General features: G+C 46.0%; 1 protein-coding gene across 1 annotated transcript; it reads right to left on the reverse strand.

The window, feature by feature from the left end:
* Positions 1 to 2,741: 2,741 nt before the first annotated feature.
* LOC119290878 (17.9 kDa class I heat shock protein-like) lies at positions 2,742 to 3,709 on the reverse strand. The gene has a single exon (XM_037569547.1). The coding sequence runs from the start codon at positions 3,449 to 3,451 to the stop codon at positions 2,978 to 2,980; it is 474 nt and encodes a 157-aa protein (XP_037425444.1). The 5' UTR covers positions 3,452 to 3,709; the 3' UTR covers positions 2,742 to 2,977.
* Between the last annotated feature and the right edge of the window lie 13,421 nt (positions 3,710 to 17,130).

The following is a 17,130-nucleotide window of genomic DNA, read 5'->3' on the forward strand; positions in this document are numbered from 1 at the left end:
CCTTAAGAAAATCACTCATAAATAGTCCACTTACTTTTTGTCATGAAGCATGCACCAGGCAAAGGATTTCTCTTCGAAACTAAATAATTGAAGCATTGCCATTCTTATGTAAGCGAGATATGAGTTTTGGTCGACTTCTACCCCTTTCGTTGTTTTAGTATTCCATGCGTCTCTATTTACATCGCACCCTCGTCGCGATTAAACTTTGACCATCAATTTTTTTTAATCTATGATATGCTAATTAAATATCATAAAAATTATACCATTGGAAATTACTCTTTAATATGGATTGAATGGTATAATTGTTGTAACACAGAGCCCAAGTTTTGTTAGTCAAAGTTGGACCTCAGAACATGTGTGCACCATGTAAATGGGGTCAGAGGGAGTACACCTTAAGATGTACCTCAAACATAATCGAATTTATTAGACATGCACAAATATGGTAGTTAACTCCTATTATGAGTTTTATGGTTGACTTGTACCCCTTTCATAGTTTTAGTACATCTTTGAGGTGTACCTGGAATGGAATCAAATTTATTGGACATGCACATGTAAATAAAGTTAAGCACAAACACATTTTAATTAAGAAACAAGCTGAACATAACTTAGTTTACATGGTATGTGCTTGTCAGTGAACAAAGGTCTAATTCTTAGTCCACATGAGCACATGCATGTACCAAACACCATCTTGTGAAGATATCTTAGACATTTTGTGAAGATGATTTTGGATAGAAAATTATAGTAAGATTAATATTAAATGCACCCAACTGCCATGTTCTCGGCATGTACATGGACATAAGAGTCCAAAATAAATGTAGGAGACAGAAGAACCTCATAAAAGCGGTTACTTAAAGCTAAAAAGTTACAGCATTAACTCTCCCATTTTACAATTTGTTTTACCATCTTATTTAAACGAATTGATAATGCACAGAACTCAAACTAAGTGATTCATATGATGACTCCAGTCTAAACTAGATGTCTTGCAGATACATGAAAATTCAGTTTCCCAAGTTCATATGCTCATGTTAATCTTTTCCAAAAAAACACAAACATGTTTTTTTGCCGGACATGGTGCGAAGTGCAATATTACTGAGCAGAACATGATGCGGAGTGAAAACTCTTACATAACCTACTATAGTGACACAAGTTGCAAACTACCTGGTGTAAGGTGCTATTTGCTCTGAAGTTGCATCAGTAGCAAAGTAAAGGTTCTAAAATGGTGTGTTCATGGAGCTAGAATGGAATTTATGTTAATGAGATGAAGAGAATAACATGTATGAAAGAAATGTTATAGCCAATTCGGGCTCCTTTGATTCAAAGGAATTCTATAGGATTTTTGGAGGATTGAAATCCTTAAGAATTTTTCCTATGTTGGTCCTTTGATTCATAGGATTGGATCCCATAGGAATTTTTCCTATGGAATCTTTTGTACTACATTTCATAGGAAATCTAACATCCACTCCAACCTCTTTTTATAATTCCTTTACTTTTCCTGTGTCATCAAACACTCCATGCTAATCATGTAGGATTCATGTGTGCATGCCACTCCAACCCTATACTTTTCCTATTCCTACGATTTGAAAATGCTGCGAATCAAAGAGGGCCTTTATCTTTTGCTCCCAAGTTCTAAAAGCAAAAGGAACAGTGGGAAAAGTGAATTGCGGTCTTGATTACATCAATGGATATCTACCATGAGATGAAAATTGTCACGGTGAAACAGATGGAGTACATTCAAAATCAAAACATTTAGGTACGAAACTAGAGGTGGGAGCACTAAGCTGGATGAACGCAGGAAGAGATCCTCTGTGTGGCTTCCAGCTGCTTCATCTGCATCCCAACAAGACAATTAACCACTGCATCAGGTTCATACACGCATTAGAGAGAAGCAAGTGGAGAGGAGGGGCTCTGCCTGTATCTGCCTCCACCTATTGGAACATTCTTCCGGATTCCAGCTTCTGAAATTCCCGTCCCTGGTAAATGCACGACAGCACAAGGAACAAGTAGACATGATTAGCTGAAGCACACGTGTTCATGAGTGCGCTGACGCCAGTGGGCTCTCGTCGAGGGTGCGGTCGCGCAATGCGCCGAACACCTTGCGGACGCGGTGGACATGCCAACGCCCACCGCCCGGTTGCATCGCGACTGACGAAACGGACCCGAGATCTCCTCGGCGACCTCGTCTCGCGGTTCCTCGCATATGCAGCTGACGGCGACGAGACGGGAGATGTAGGACGTGGCCAGACAGGGGAGGCCGGCGGCGGTCTGGGACGGTGGGAGCACGACGAGAAGTCTCGCTAGCCCCCAACCAGGCCAGCGGTGGCAATGGATCCGTCGCCGAGGGCCTGTAAGGTGACGCGGATGGGGCCGCGGCGCACGGTGACGGCGGCGGCGGAGGCACGAGCGAACTTGGGCCTAGCTAGCTGCTGGACCGGAAGTCCGCGGCCCTTTTGACAATACAGAACGCTGGCGCAAAACATAGCTCAGGCAGGACACGGCTGACAAAAGACACCGAGGCGCACGGCTCGAGCTCCTCGTCCCCTCCTCCACTAATTCCTCAAGCCTGACGAGCAACCGGGAAGACGACTGGCTGCTCGTCGTCCGCCTCCGCTCGCCGTGCTCCTCCTACCACCAGCATCCGGGAGGCGCCTAAGCTCCGACTAAAATCAGCGTCACTGTAATGTTCAGTGTTCATTCCGAGTTCAATTGTGAGAGTTAGGAACATTCTACGATCCGCACGGCCATTCACAAATTAGCAGAGAAGGTAATGGATTTACTCGGTTGCAGATGGAGTACAGAGCCAGTACAGACTGATGAACAAACAACAAACCGGACTCAAAACACTGACACGAGAGACTCAAAACACTGACTGCAACATTGGACCATTCGCACGCACAGACGGCCGGACTTCTTGGTTTTATTTCATCACGACGACCGGGGCGAGACTCCACACCACTGCTCTGCACTCCACTTCATCGCTCTAGCCGGAGATCTGGATGGACTTGACCTCGGGCTTCTTGGCCTCCACCTTGGGCACGGTGACGGTGAGCACGCCGTTCTCCATGGACGCCTTCACCTGCTCCGCCTTGGCGTTCTCCGGGAGCCGGAACCTGCGCAGGAACTTACCACTGCTGCGCTCCACGCGGTGCCAGGTGTCAGTCTTCTCCTCCTGCTCCTTGTTCCGCTCGCCGCTGATCTGGAGGATGTTGCCGTCCTCCACCTCCACCTTCACCTCCTCCTTCTTCAGCCCCGGCACGTCCGCCTTGAACACGTGCGCCTCGGGCGTCTCCTTCCAGTCGATGCGCGCGCCCGCGAAGGCCGCCGTGTCCGAGGAGGTGCGCGGGACGAGGCTGCCGCTGCCGCTGTTGCCGGAGCCGAAGGGGAAGCCTTCGAATGGGTCGAAGAAGTCGAGGGAGAAGGGGTCAAACACGTTGCTGCGGCGGATCAGCGACATTGTCGGTCGTATCGGTGGGGATTGGAGCTGCTGGTGGAATGGATCGACGATTTGGCTGGTGTTGGAAGCGGAAGGGTGAGCAATTGATTTCTGGGAGCTCTTTGATCGGTGCTTTCCTCAGACTTTCTTCGGTTTCTGTCGATCGGGACGAGGGAGAATTTATAGAGAGCTGGGATGATATAGCGGAGAAGGAGAAAGCAGTTCTGGAGAATTCTCTCGTCTTCGCGTGAATACTCGATGTCGCTGGACTGTGTTCGTTGGTTGGGCCGGAATTGGTTTGGTCCGGTGTCGTGGAGAAGACACCAGCAGCTTCTGGACTCTGCAGTAGATTTGCTAAACAAAAAAGTAGATTTGCGCTGATGCTTTTTCTTTTTTGCAAAAGATGCACCGACCCTTATTTTAAAAATGGATTGTGCTAACTACCAACTAGTGTGTATTTAAGCAACATGTATGTACGATCTCTCGTCAACCTAACCACCCATCAAAAATGAGCACATGCACACCCACGCATGCACCCGTCACATGCAGACTTTTTTTTTTGCCAAACACATTGATTAAGCATGCATACAAAATAATTTTAAAATGCTTTGTAGCTCAAACCGTCACTCTGATGAAAAAACTATTTTCATATAAAAGATTCGTCGCGATGAGACCTTCGAAACTAGATTCCATGTTGGTATGTTCCGACGACTTTTTTTTTTGGGGTAAAAGTTACCAAGTGTGTGCTATGCAAGTTATCAAGCTAGTTAAGCATAAGTTATCATGTTGTTTACACTGAAGATATCAAGCACAAAAATGGTTGCTCCAACCTTCTCTTCACATGCACATGTGTCCATGTAGGGGGGAATTGATGCCATCCTAGATTCTCCCTATTTCGAAACTTCAAAATATTTTATAGCTCAAATCGTTGGTCCAACTGAAAAATTGTTTCCACATAAAAAATCCGTCGCGGGGGACCTATGAAACTAAATGGCATGTTGATATATTCTGATGAATTTTTTCATGCAAAAAGTATCAGCGCTTATGTGTGTATATTATCATGCTACTTAGACACGCGTTGCCGTAGTATATTTTCAACAAAAAAAACTAGGATAAAGTTACGGCAGCGTTTGTGCATGAGTTATCACGCCCGTGGTCTGTATGTTACCACACTATTTACACATAAGGCATCGAGGGTATGTTTTCAAACAACCTCCTCTCCCCGGGTTAAAGTTATCACGGTGTTTGTATATGTGTTATCAAATCTATGATACATACATTACCGTGCTATTTACACAAAGGTTATCGGGAGGGGGAAGGTAACTTCCTCCCATGCCCCCATCCCCAGGTCAAAGTTACTGCGGTGTTTGTGCGTGAGTTATCACGTATACGATGTGTATAGTACCAAACTATTTACACAAAAGTTAGGGAGGGGGAGGGTTGTAAACAACCACCTCGCCAAAGTTATCAGGATCGAGGCACATAAGCTATCAGGTCTACGATGTGTGAGTTACCATGCTATTCACATGAAACTTACTGGGAGGATATTTCATCCCCCCCCCGGGGCGCTAAAGTTACCAGGACCGGGTCTGTGATGTGTGAGTTACCATGCTATTCACACAAAAGTTACCAGAGGGACATTTCATCAACCACCCCTGCCCCCACTCCCGCGGCGCCAAAGTTATCAGGACCGGGGTACATAAGTTATCAGGTCTGCGATGTGTAAGTTACCATGCTATTTTCACATAAAGGTTATCAGGGGTATATTTCATCACCCACCCCGCAGCTCCCGCCCCGCGCGCGAAATTGCCATGAGGGTGTACATAAGTTATCATGTCTTCAGAGCGTAAAACATATCATGTTATTTGCAGGGAAGTTATCGTGGTATGTTTCAACAACTCCCCCCATCTCCACCCCCGTCGCTTACGAAGACTAGGGTATGTTGGGGAACATTGCAGAAAATTAAAATTTTTCCTACGGTTTCACCAATATCCATCTATGAGTTCATCTAAGCAACGAGTCAAGGGAGTGAGTTTGCATCTACATACCACTTGTAGATCGAGTGCGGCGTTCAAGGGGATGGTGATGATGGAGTCGTACTCGCCGTGATTCAGATCACCGATGACCAAGTGCTGAACGAACAGCACCTCCGCGTTCAACACACATACGGTACGGACGACGTCTCCTCCGTCTTGATCCAGCAAGGAGGAAGGAGAGATTGAGGAAGACAGCTCCAATGGCAGCACGACGGTGTGGTGTTGTTGGTGCAGCAGTACTCCGACAGGGCTTCGCCAAGCACGTACGGAGGAGGAGAGGTGTTGGGGAGGGGAGGGGCTGCGCCTTGGCTTAGGTGTTCAGCCCTCCCCTCACCCCTCTATTTATAGGGGAAGGGGCAAGGGGGGACGGCTCCTCTAGATGGGATCTAGAGGGGGGCGGCGGCCAGGGAGGGGGGACTTGCCCCCCAAGCAAGGGGGGCGCCCCCTCTAGGGTTCCCTCCCCAACCCTAGGCGCATGGGCCCAAGGGGGGGCGCCCAGCCCTCCAGGGGCTGGCTCCTGCCCCACGCAGCCCATGTGGCCCCCCGGGAGGGGTGGCCCCTCCCGGTGGACCCCCGGAACCCTTCCGGTGGCCCCGGTACAATACCGATATGCCCCCCAAAACCTTCTGGTGTCCGTATGACAGCTTCCCATATATAAATATTTACCTCCGGACCATTCCGGAACTCCTCATGACGTCCGGGATCTCATTCGGGACTCCGAACAACATTCGGTAATCACATACAAGTCTTCCTAATAACCCTAGCGTCATCGAACCTTAAGTGTGTAGACCCTACGGGTTCGGGAGTCACGCAGACATGACCGAGACGGCTCTCAGATCAATAACCAACAGCGGGATCTGGATACCCATGTTGGCTCCCACATGCTCCTCGATGAAGTCATCGGATGAACCACGATGTCGAGGATTCAAGCAACCCCGTATACTATTCCCTTTGTCAAGCGGTACATTACAAGCCCGAGACTCGATCGTCGGTATCCCAATACCTCGTTCAGTCTCGTTACCGGCAAGTCACTTTACTAGTTGTAATGCATGATCCTGTGACCAAACACTTGGTCACTTTGAGCTCATTATGATGATGCATTACCGAGTGAGCCCAGAGATACCTCTCCGTCATACGGAGTGACAAATCCCAGTCTCGATCCGTGTCAACCCAACAGACACTTTTGGAGATACCTGTAGTGCATCTTTATAGTCACCCAGTTACGTTGTGACGTTTGGTACACCCAAAGCACTCCTACGGTATCCGGAAGTTACACGATCTCATGGTCTAAGGAAGAGATACTTAACATTGAAAAAGCTCTAGCAAAACGAACTACACGATCTTGTGCTATGCTTAGGATTGGGTCTTGTCCATCACATCATTCTCCTAATGATGTGATCCCGTTGTCAATGACATCTAATGTCCATAGTCAGGAAACCATGACTATCTGTTGACCAACGAGCTAGTCAACTAGAGGCTCACTAGGGACATGTTATGGTCTATGTATTCACACGTGTATTACGATTTCCAGATAATACAATTATAGCATGAATAAAAGACAATTATCATGAACAAGGAAATATAATAATAATGCTTTTATTATTGCCTCTAGAGCATATTTCCAACAGTCTCCCACTTGCACTAGAGTCAATAATCTAGTTACATTGTGTTGAATCGAACACCCATAGAGTTCTGGTGTTGATCATGTTTTGCTCGCGAGAGAGGTTTAGTCAACGGATCTGCGACATTCAGATCCGTATGTACTTTGCAAATATCTATGTCTCCATCTTGAACATTTTCACGGATGGAGTTGAAACGACGCTTGATGTGCCTGGTCTTCTTGTGAAACCTGGGCTCCTTGGCAAGGGCAATAGCTCCAGTGTTGTCACAGAAGAGTTTGATCGGCCCCGGCGCATTGGGTATGACTCCTAGGTCGGTGATGAACTCCTTCACCCAAATTGCTTCATGCGCTGCCTCCGAGGCTGCCATGTACTCCGCTTCACATGTAGATCCCGCCACGACGCTCTGCTTGCAGCTGCACCAGCTTACTGCTCCACCATTCAACATATACACGTATCCGGTTTGTGACTTAGAGTCATCCAGATCTGTGTCGAAGCTAGCATCGACGTAACCCTTTACGACGAGCCCTTCGTCACCTCCATAAATGAGAAACATGTCCTTCGTCCTTTTCATGTACTTTAGGATATTCTTGACCGCTGTCCAGTGTTCCTTGCCGGGATTACTTTGGTACCTACCTACCAAACTTACGGCAAGGTTTACATCAGGTCTGGTATACAGCATGGCATACATAATAGATCCTATGGCTGAGGCATAGGGGATGACGCTCATCTCTTCTTTATCTTTTGCCGTGGTCGGGCATTGAGCCGAGCTCAATCTCACACCTTGCAATACAGGCAAGAACTCCTTCTTGGACTGATCCATTTTGAACTTCTTCAAAATCTTATCAAGGTATGTGCTTTGTGAAAGACCTATGAGGCGTCTCGATCTATCTCTATAGATCTTGATGCCTAATATATAAGCAGCTTCTCCAAGGTCCTTCATTGAAAAACACTTATTCAAGTAGGCCTTAATGTTGTCCAAGAATTCCATATCATTTCCCATCAAAAGTATGTCATCTACATATAATATGAGAAATGCTACAGAGCTTCCACTCACTTTCTTGTAAATGCAGGCTTCTCCATAAGTCTGCATAAACCCAAACGCTTTGATCATTTCATCAAAGCGAATGTTCCAACTCCGAGATGCTTGCACCAGCCCATAAATGGATCACTGAAGCTTGCATACTTTGTTAGCATTCTTAGGATCGACAAAACCCTCCGGCTGCATCATATACAGTTCTTCCTTAAGATGCCCGTTAAGGAATGCCGTTTTGACGTCCATCTGCCATATCTCATAATCATAGTATGCGTCAATTGCTAACATGATTCGGACGGACTTAAGCTTCGCTACGGGAGAGAAAGTCTCATCGTAGTCAATCCCTTGAACTTGCCGATAACCCTTAGCGACAAGTCGAGCTTTATAGATGGTGATATTACCATCCACGTCCGTCTTCTTCTTAAAGATCCATTTGTTTTCTATCGCTCGCCGATCATCGGGCAAGTCAGTCAAAGTCCATACTTTGTTTTCATACATGGATTCTATCTCGGATTTCATGGCTTCTAGCCATTTGTTGGAATCTGGGCCCGCCATCGCTTCTTCATAGTTCGAAGGTTCACCGTTGTCTAACAACATGATTTCCAGGACAGGGTTGCCGTACCACTCTGGTGCGAAACGTGTCCTTGTGGACCTAGGAAGTTCAGTAGCAACTTGATCCGAAGTACCTTGATCATCATCATTATTTTCCTCTTCAGTTGGTGTAGGCATCACAGGAACATTTTCCTGAGCTGCACTACTTTCCCGTTCAAGAGGTAGTACTTCATCGAGTTCTACTTTCCTCCCACTTACTTCTTTCGAGAGAAACTCTTTTTCCAGAAAGGATCCGTTCTTGGCAACAAAGATCTTGCCCTCGGATCTTAAGTAGAAGGTATACCCAATGGTTTGTTTAGGGTATCCTATGAAGACGCATTTTTCCGACTTGGGTTCGAGCTTTTCAGGTTGAAGTTTCTTGACATAAGCATCGCATCCCCAAACTTTTAGAAACGACAACTTAGGTTTCTTCCCAAACCATAATTCATACGGTGTCGTCTCAAAGGATTTAGACGGTGCCCTATTTAAAGTGAATGTAGCTGTCTCTAGAGCGTATCCCCAAAATGATAGCGGTAAATCGGTAAGAGACATCATAGATCACACCATATCCAATAGAGTGCGATTACGACGTTCGGACACACCGTTTCGCTGAGGTGTTCCAGGCGGCGTGAGTTGTGAAACGATTCCACATTTTCTTAAGTGTGTACCAAATTCGTGACTTAAATATTCTCCTCCATGATCCGATCGTAAGAACTTTATCTTTCGGTCACGTTGATTCTCTACCTCATTCTGAAATTCCTTGAACTTTTCAAAAGTCTCAGACTTGTGTTTCATTAAGTAGACATACCCATATCTACTCAAGTCATCAGTGAGAGTGAGAACATAACGATATCTTCCGCGAGCCTCAACGCTCATTGGACCGCACACATCGGTATGTATGATTTCCAACAAGTTGGTCGCTCGCTCCATTGTTCCGAAGAATGGAGTCTTGGTCATCTTGCCCATGAGGCATGGTTCGCATGTGTCAAATGATTCATAATCGAGAGACTCCAAAAGTCCATTAGCATGGAGCTTCTTCATGCGCTTGACACCAATGTGACCAAGGCGGCAGTGCCACAAGTATGTGGGACTATCGTTATCAACTTTACATCTTTTGGTATTCACGCTATGTATATGTGTAACACTATGTTCGAGATTCATTAAGAATAAACCATTGACCATCGGGGCATGACCATAAAACATATCTCTCATATAAATAGAACAACCATTATTCTCGGATTTAAATGAGTAGCCATCTCGTATTAAACGAGATCCAGATACAATGTTCATGCTCAAACTTGGCACCAAATAACAATTATTAAGGTTCAAAACTAATCCCGTAGGTAAATGTAGAGGTAGCGTGCCGACGGCGATCACATCGACCCTGGAACCATTCCCGACGCACATCGTCACCTCGTCTTTCGCCAGTCTCCGCTTATTCCGCAGCTCCTACTGTGAGTTACAAATATGAGCAACGGCACCGGTATCAAATACCCAGGAGTTACTATGAGTACTGGTAAGGTACACAACAATTACATGTATATCAAATATACTTTTGGTGTTGCCGGCCTTCTTATCCGCTAAGTATTTGGGGCAGTTCTGCTTCCAGTGACCCTTCCCCTTGCAATAAAAGCACTCAGTCTCAAGCTTGGATCCATTCTTTGACTTCTTCCCGGCAACTGGCTTACCGGGCGCGGCAACATCTTTGCCGTCCTTCTTGAAGTTCTTCTTACCCTTACCCTTCTTGAACTTAGTGGTCTTATTGACCATCAACACTTGATGTTCTTTCTTGATTTCAACCTCTGCTGACTTCAGCATTGAAAATACTTCAGGAATGGTCTTCACCATCCCCTGCATATTGTAGTTCAGCACAAAGCTCTTGTAGCTTGGTGGGAGCGACTGAAGGATTCTGTCAATGACCGCCTCATCCGGGAGGTTAATGTCCAGCTGGGACAGGCGGTTGTGCAACCCAGACATTTTGAGTATGTGCTCACTGACAGAACTATTTTCCTCCATCTTACAACTATAGAACTTGTCAAAGACTTCATATCTCTCGACCCGGGCATGAGCTTGGAAAACTAGTTTAAACTCCTCGAACATCTCATATGCTCCGTGTTGCTCAAAACGCTTTTGGAGCCCCGGTTCTAAGCTGTAAAGCATGCCGCACTGAACGAGGGAGTAATCATCAGCACGAGACTGCCAAGCATTCATAATGTCTTGGTTCTCTGGGACGGGAGCGTCACCTAGCGGTCCTTCTAGGACATATTGTTTCCTGGCAGCTATGAGGATGATCCTCAGGTTCCGGACCTAGTCCGTATAGTTGCTGCCATCATCTTTCAGCTTGGTTTTCTCTAGGAACGCGTTGAAGTTCATGTTGACATGAGTGTTGGCCATTTGATCTACAAGACATATTTTGCAAAGGTTTAAGACTAAGTTCATGATAATTAAGTTCATCTAATCAAATTAATATAATGAACTCACGCTCAGATTAGACATCCCTCTAGTCATCTAAGTGTTACACGATCCGAGTCGACTAGGCCGTGTCCGATCATCACTTGAGACGGACTAGTCATCGTCGGTGAACATTCTCATGTTGATCGTATCTTCCATACGACTCGTGTTCGACCTTTCGGTCTCCGTGTTCCGAGGCCATGTCTGTACATGCTAGGCTCGTCAAGTTAACCCTAAGTGTTTTGCACGTGTAAAACTGTCTTACACCCGTTGTATGTGAACATAAGGATCTATCACACCCGATCATCACATGGTGCTTCGAAACGACGAACTTTAGCAACGGTGCATAGGTAGGGGAGAACACTTCTTGAAATTTTTGTAAGGGATCATCTTATTTACTACCGTCGTTCTAAGTAAACAAGATGCATAAACATAATAAACATCACATGCAATTATATAATAGTGACATGATATGGCCTATATCATATAGCTCCTTCGATCTCCATCTTCGGGGCTCCATGATCATCTTCGTCACCGGCATAACACCATGATCTCCATCATCATGATCTCCATCATCGTGTCTTCATGAAGTTGTCATGCCAACGACTACTTCTACTTCTATGGCTAACGCGTTTAGCAACAAAGTAAAGTAATTTACATGGCGTTCTTTAATGACACGCAGGTCATACAAAAATAAAGACAACTCCTATGGCTCCTGCCGGTTGTCATACTCATCGACATGTAAGTCGTGATTCCTATTACAAGAACATGATCTCATACATCACAATATATCATTCATCACAACTTCTGGCCATATCACATCACATGACAATTGCTGCAAAAACAAGTTAGACGTCCTCTAATTGTTTGCATCTTTTACGTGGCTGCAATTGGGTTCTAGCAAGAACGTTTTCTTACCTACGAATAACCACAACGTGATCTTGTCAACTTCTATTTACCCTTCATAAGGACCCTTTTCATCGAATCCGCTTCAACTAAAGTGGGAGAGACAGACACCCGCCAGCCACCTTATGCAACTAGTGCATGTTAGTCGGTGGAACCGGTCTCACGTAAGCGTACGTGTAAGGTTGGTCCGGGCCGCTTCATCCCACAATACCACTGAAGCAAGATAAGACTAGTAGCGGCAAGCAAGTTGACAAGATCTACGCCCACAACTAAATTGTGTTCTACTCGTGCAATAGAGAACTACGCATAGACCTAGCTCATGATGCCACTATTGGGGAACGTTGCAGAAAATTAAAATTTTTCCTACGGTTTCACCAAGATCCATCTATGAGTTCATCTAAGCAATGAGTCAAGGGAGTGAGTTTGCATCTACATACCACTTGTAGATTGAGTGCGGAAGCGTTCAAGGGGATGGTGATGATGGAGTCGTACTCGCCGTGATTCAGATCACCGATGACCAAGTGCTGAACGGACAGCACCTCCGCGTTCAACACACGTACGGTACGGACGACGTCTCCTCCGTCTTGATCCAGCAAGGAGGAAGGAGAGGTTGAGGAAGACAGCTCCAACGGCAGCACGACGGCGTGGTGTTGTTGGTGCAGCAGTACTCCGACAGGGCTCCGCCAAGCACGTACGGAGGAGGAGAGGTGTTGGGGAGGGGAGGGGCTGCGCCTTGGCTTAGGTGTTCAGCCCTCCCCTCACCCCTCTATTTATAGGGGAAGGGGCAAGGGGGGCAGGCCCCTCTAGATGGGATCTAGAGGGGGGCGGCGGCCAGGGAGGGGGGACTTGCCCCCAAGCAAGGGGGGCGCCCCCTCTAGGGTTCCCCCCCAACCCTAGGCGCATGGGCCCAAGGGGGGGCGCGCCCAGCCCTTCAGGGGCTGGCTCCTGCCCCACGCAGCCCATGTGGCCCCCCGGGAGGGGTGGCCCCTCCCGGTGGACCCCCGGAACCCTTCCGGTGGCCCCGATACAATACCGATATGCCCCCCGAAACCTTCCGGTGTCCGTATGACAGCTTCCCATATATAAATCTTTACCTCCGGACCATTCCGGAACTCCTCGTGACGTCCGGGATCTCATCCGGGACTCCGGACAACATTCGGTAATCACATACAAGTCTTCCTAATAACCCTAGCGTCACCGAACCTTAAGTGTGTAGACCCTACGGGTTCGGGAGACACGCACACATGACCGAGATGGCTCTCAGATCAATAACCAACAGCGGGATCTGGATACCCATGTTGGCTCCCACATGCTCCTCGATGAAGTCATCGGATGAACCACGATGTCGAGGATTCAAGCAACCCCGTATACTATTCCCTTTGTCAAGCGGTACGTTACAAGCCCGAGACTCGATCGTCGGTATCCCAATACCTCGTTCAGTCTCGTTACCGGCAAGTCACTTTACTCGTACCGTAATGCATGATCCCGTGACCAAACACTTGGTCACTTTGAGCTCATTATGATGATGCATTACCGAGTGGGCCCAGAGATACCTCTCCGTCATACGGAGTGACAAATCCCAGTCTCGATCTGTCTCAACCCAACAGACACTTTTGGAGATACCTGTAGTGCACCTTTATAGTCACCCAGTTACGTTGTGACGTTTGGTACACCCAAAGCACTCCTACGGTATCCGGGAGTTACACGATCTCATGGTCTAAGGAAGAGATACTTAACATTGAAAAAGCTCTAGCAAAATGAACTACACGATCTTGTGCTATGCTTAGGATTGGGTCTTGTCCATCACAACATTCTCCTAATGATGTGATCCCGTTGTCAATGACATCTAATGTCCATAGTCAGGAAACCATGACTATCTGTTGACCAACGAGCTAGTCAACTAGAGGCTCACTAGGGACATGTTATGGTCTATGTATTCACACGTGTATTACGATTTCCAGATAATACAATTATAGCATGAATAAAAGACAATTATCATGAACAAGGAAATATAATAATAATGCTTTTATTATTGCCTCTAGGGCATATTTCCAACAGGGTACATAAGTTATCAGTTTTGCAGTATGTGAGTTACCATGATATTCACGCAAAAGTTAGCGGGGGATATATTATCAACCCCCTCCTTCCCCCGGTCGCCAAAGTTACCAGGACCAGGGTACTTAAGTTATCACGTCTGCGGTGTGTGAGTTACCGTGTGTATTAGCATTAGAGTTATCAAGGGTGTATTTCATCACCCCCTCGCCAACACTACGGCTGATGAAAACATTCGTTGTTAACAATTTCCGCAAGTATAAAATACAGAAAATTAGTATGTTTGGATTTACTGCACAACAACTATGGCCAATGTGACTAGAGGCCTTAATTGTTGGACTTTTTTTATCCGCATAGAGTAAAGTACAAAACTAATCTAACCTGTGTCTAGTCAACAAAAAGGAGCTAGCCCAGGTGGTTCACGGGACTGTGTAGCAACCATTTGGTCATGGGTTCAACTCGTGTGAACGCACTTATTTTTGCATTGTGTAGTCGGGCGGGAGAGAATTGCATGGGTGGTCGGACGCACTGGGATCCAGATTGAACGGATATCAATCCGTCTGGATATGTTTCAAAATTGAGGTGGTTCGGAAGATAGATTTGTCGTTTGGTGAAAAAAAAGTTGTTGACAAATATAGTATCATCACTTCACTCAAAAGTCCATGATTTTCTTTAAGAACATGCATGCGGGAGAACATATACACGTGAGCCAAGCGTTGCACAAAAAAGCACCCAAAAACATGTCTGTACTAATGCACGGGTCAAAACAGGTAAAATGAGTAACTTTCCAATATCAAACACGAACTCTGCTTGGATACGGGAGGCGTGGGTTCGATTCCTGCATCCTGCGCTCGCGATTGTAGTATCTGTTTTTGTTTTATCCATTATTATACTGTTTCGAGCGAAAGAAATCTGGGCGCACGATCTGAAATCGATGGCAATTAATGCGTTCGGATCTGTAGCTAAAATCCGTACGGCAGGATTTTAGTTTTTCCGTTTAAAAATAGCTCTCATCTAGATGAGAATAGGTGTTTGTTTCCAGGTACTTTTTGGTGTAGGGACTAGAAAAAGTCCCTAGTAAAACCAAACAGGGTGGGACTTTTTTGGGATTTTTTGCTAAAAATCCTTAGAAACACCTCCTTAAGAGTCTTTTTCAAAAAGTCCCAGGGACTAGAAAAAGTCTTAGGACTAGAAAAACAAACACCACCTATGTCTTATCTGTAGCTCCTACACGGTTGAATTTTATATGAGGATTCGTAGGGACTTTTTTTTATTAATCAAGTAGTGTAGAAGTTAGATGAGACTTTGTTAATTCTCGTATGCTCCCTCTATTCTCGTCTTATATTATAAAACGGAAAAAACAAATGAGAAATAGTAAATCCGTTTACAAATACTATTCAGTAACCATATCAAATTCTTGTATATATACATATACATTATGGGATAAATACTTTTACCTGCAAATTGCATTCATTAATATGTCGCTTAGCTCAGTCGTTACTAACCTACCAAAAACAAAGTCAGGAGCATATTCATGCCACAATCAATGAACGTCCGCTCGATAGCCATTCTCAACTTATACTTATAGTAGCTTATATGCTACTTCCTCCGTCTTATAATGTAAGACGTTTTTTGACATTACATTAGTGTTAAAAAAAACATCCTAATATTATGGGACGAAGGGAGTACATTATTACCATATCTTTCGGCTCGTCAAGCACCCCATCATTTGAGGCGGATTTCATGGATTTCATTTGTGAATTTCAGGTTCAACTCGTTTGGCTGCCACGGAATTGACCATTATAATTGAATTGACGTTTCCACCCAAATCCCCCCAGTCGTACTAAACCCAAATCCCTACCCCCACCCTATTCCTTTGGATTTGCCGCAACTCTCGTCCTCCCAGACACCACTCTCTCTCCCCGATCCCGATCCTCCACATCCTTGGCGCTCTGGTCCATCGTCACCGGCAAGCCTTCCCTTTGACTAGCACGGCTCATCTCTTAATATGTGTTTGGTTGCTGCCCTGATGAAACATTGCCTGGTCTGGAGCTCCCCTGAAACCTGCCTACATCATGTTTGGTTAGTGCCCTGGGTCATACGAGTCTAGCCTGGCTTGCACAGCCTGACAAAAGGATTAGCCTGGCCGGCCACCCGGCAGCGTGGTTAGCCTGAGCCAGGCGTCCCATGTCTTGCACCTGGGTGAGCCTGCCGCACTGCCTGATATTAGTTTATTATTTCTTTTGTATAGGATTGATGGGTGTGGATTTCTTTATGTATTAATTGTACTGCAAAGTCGCGCCAGGCTCAGGGCACAAACCAAACACATGTGCACCAGGCTAGCTTCACCAGGCAAAATTTGCCAACATTCCAGGTTCGATCCAGGCAGGTGTCCAGGCCTTTAACTAAACACCCCGTTATTCCTCCCCTCCTATCTTCTATTCCTCTCCCCCTCCTCTCCACCATGACTCCCCGTTGCTCCGCCCGATCCCCTGTCCTCTGTGACTCTGTCCTGCCCCTGGTGAGCGTCGTAGTCCACCTAACCTCATCGCCCTAGTAAATATCCTTCTCCACCTCTTCTCTCTTCCCCTACCACATACACACTTTTTTTGTCTTGAACCTTGACCCTAAACTAACCAAATCAGCAAGTTTCACCAGAGCACACCAAGTGCCAGGACCAGACGCCACAGTAGCGGCTGGGTCAGGATGTGAGGCCTGACTCCTGCGCTTCCTAGCGCGTCCTGGGGAGAACTACGCATGTGTTCCTTCTCGGGTAGGCCCGTGTGCTTTGGGTTTTGAGGGAAACTGGTTATTGGAGAATCCCAACCTACTAAGAGTTTTTTAATTGCAAGTTTCGAATCTTTTTGGAATTCCACATATATTATATAAATGCCGCATTGTATACATAAAACAATGCTTGGTCTTTATTAAATATACTTCCTCTATAAACGATCTTATATTTCTTTACAAGGTGAGTACAACACAGATACGTGCACAATCTAACCACAG

This window comes from Triticum dicoccoides, chromosome 4B, assembly GCF_002162155.2.
Source record: "Triticum dicoccoides isolate Atlit2015 ecotype Zavitan chromosome 4B, WEW_v2.0, whole genome shotgun sequence".
Taxonomy (NCBI): Eukaryota; Viridiplantae; Streptophyta; class Magnoliopsida; order Poales; family Poaceae; genus Triticum; species Triticum dicoccoides.

Excerpts from the sequence above, each read along its gene's own strand:
- LOC119290878 (XM_037569547.1), bottom strand. The coding sequence starts at position 3,451 with ATGTCGCTGATCCGCCGCAGCAACGTGTTTGACCCCTTCTCCCTCGAC.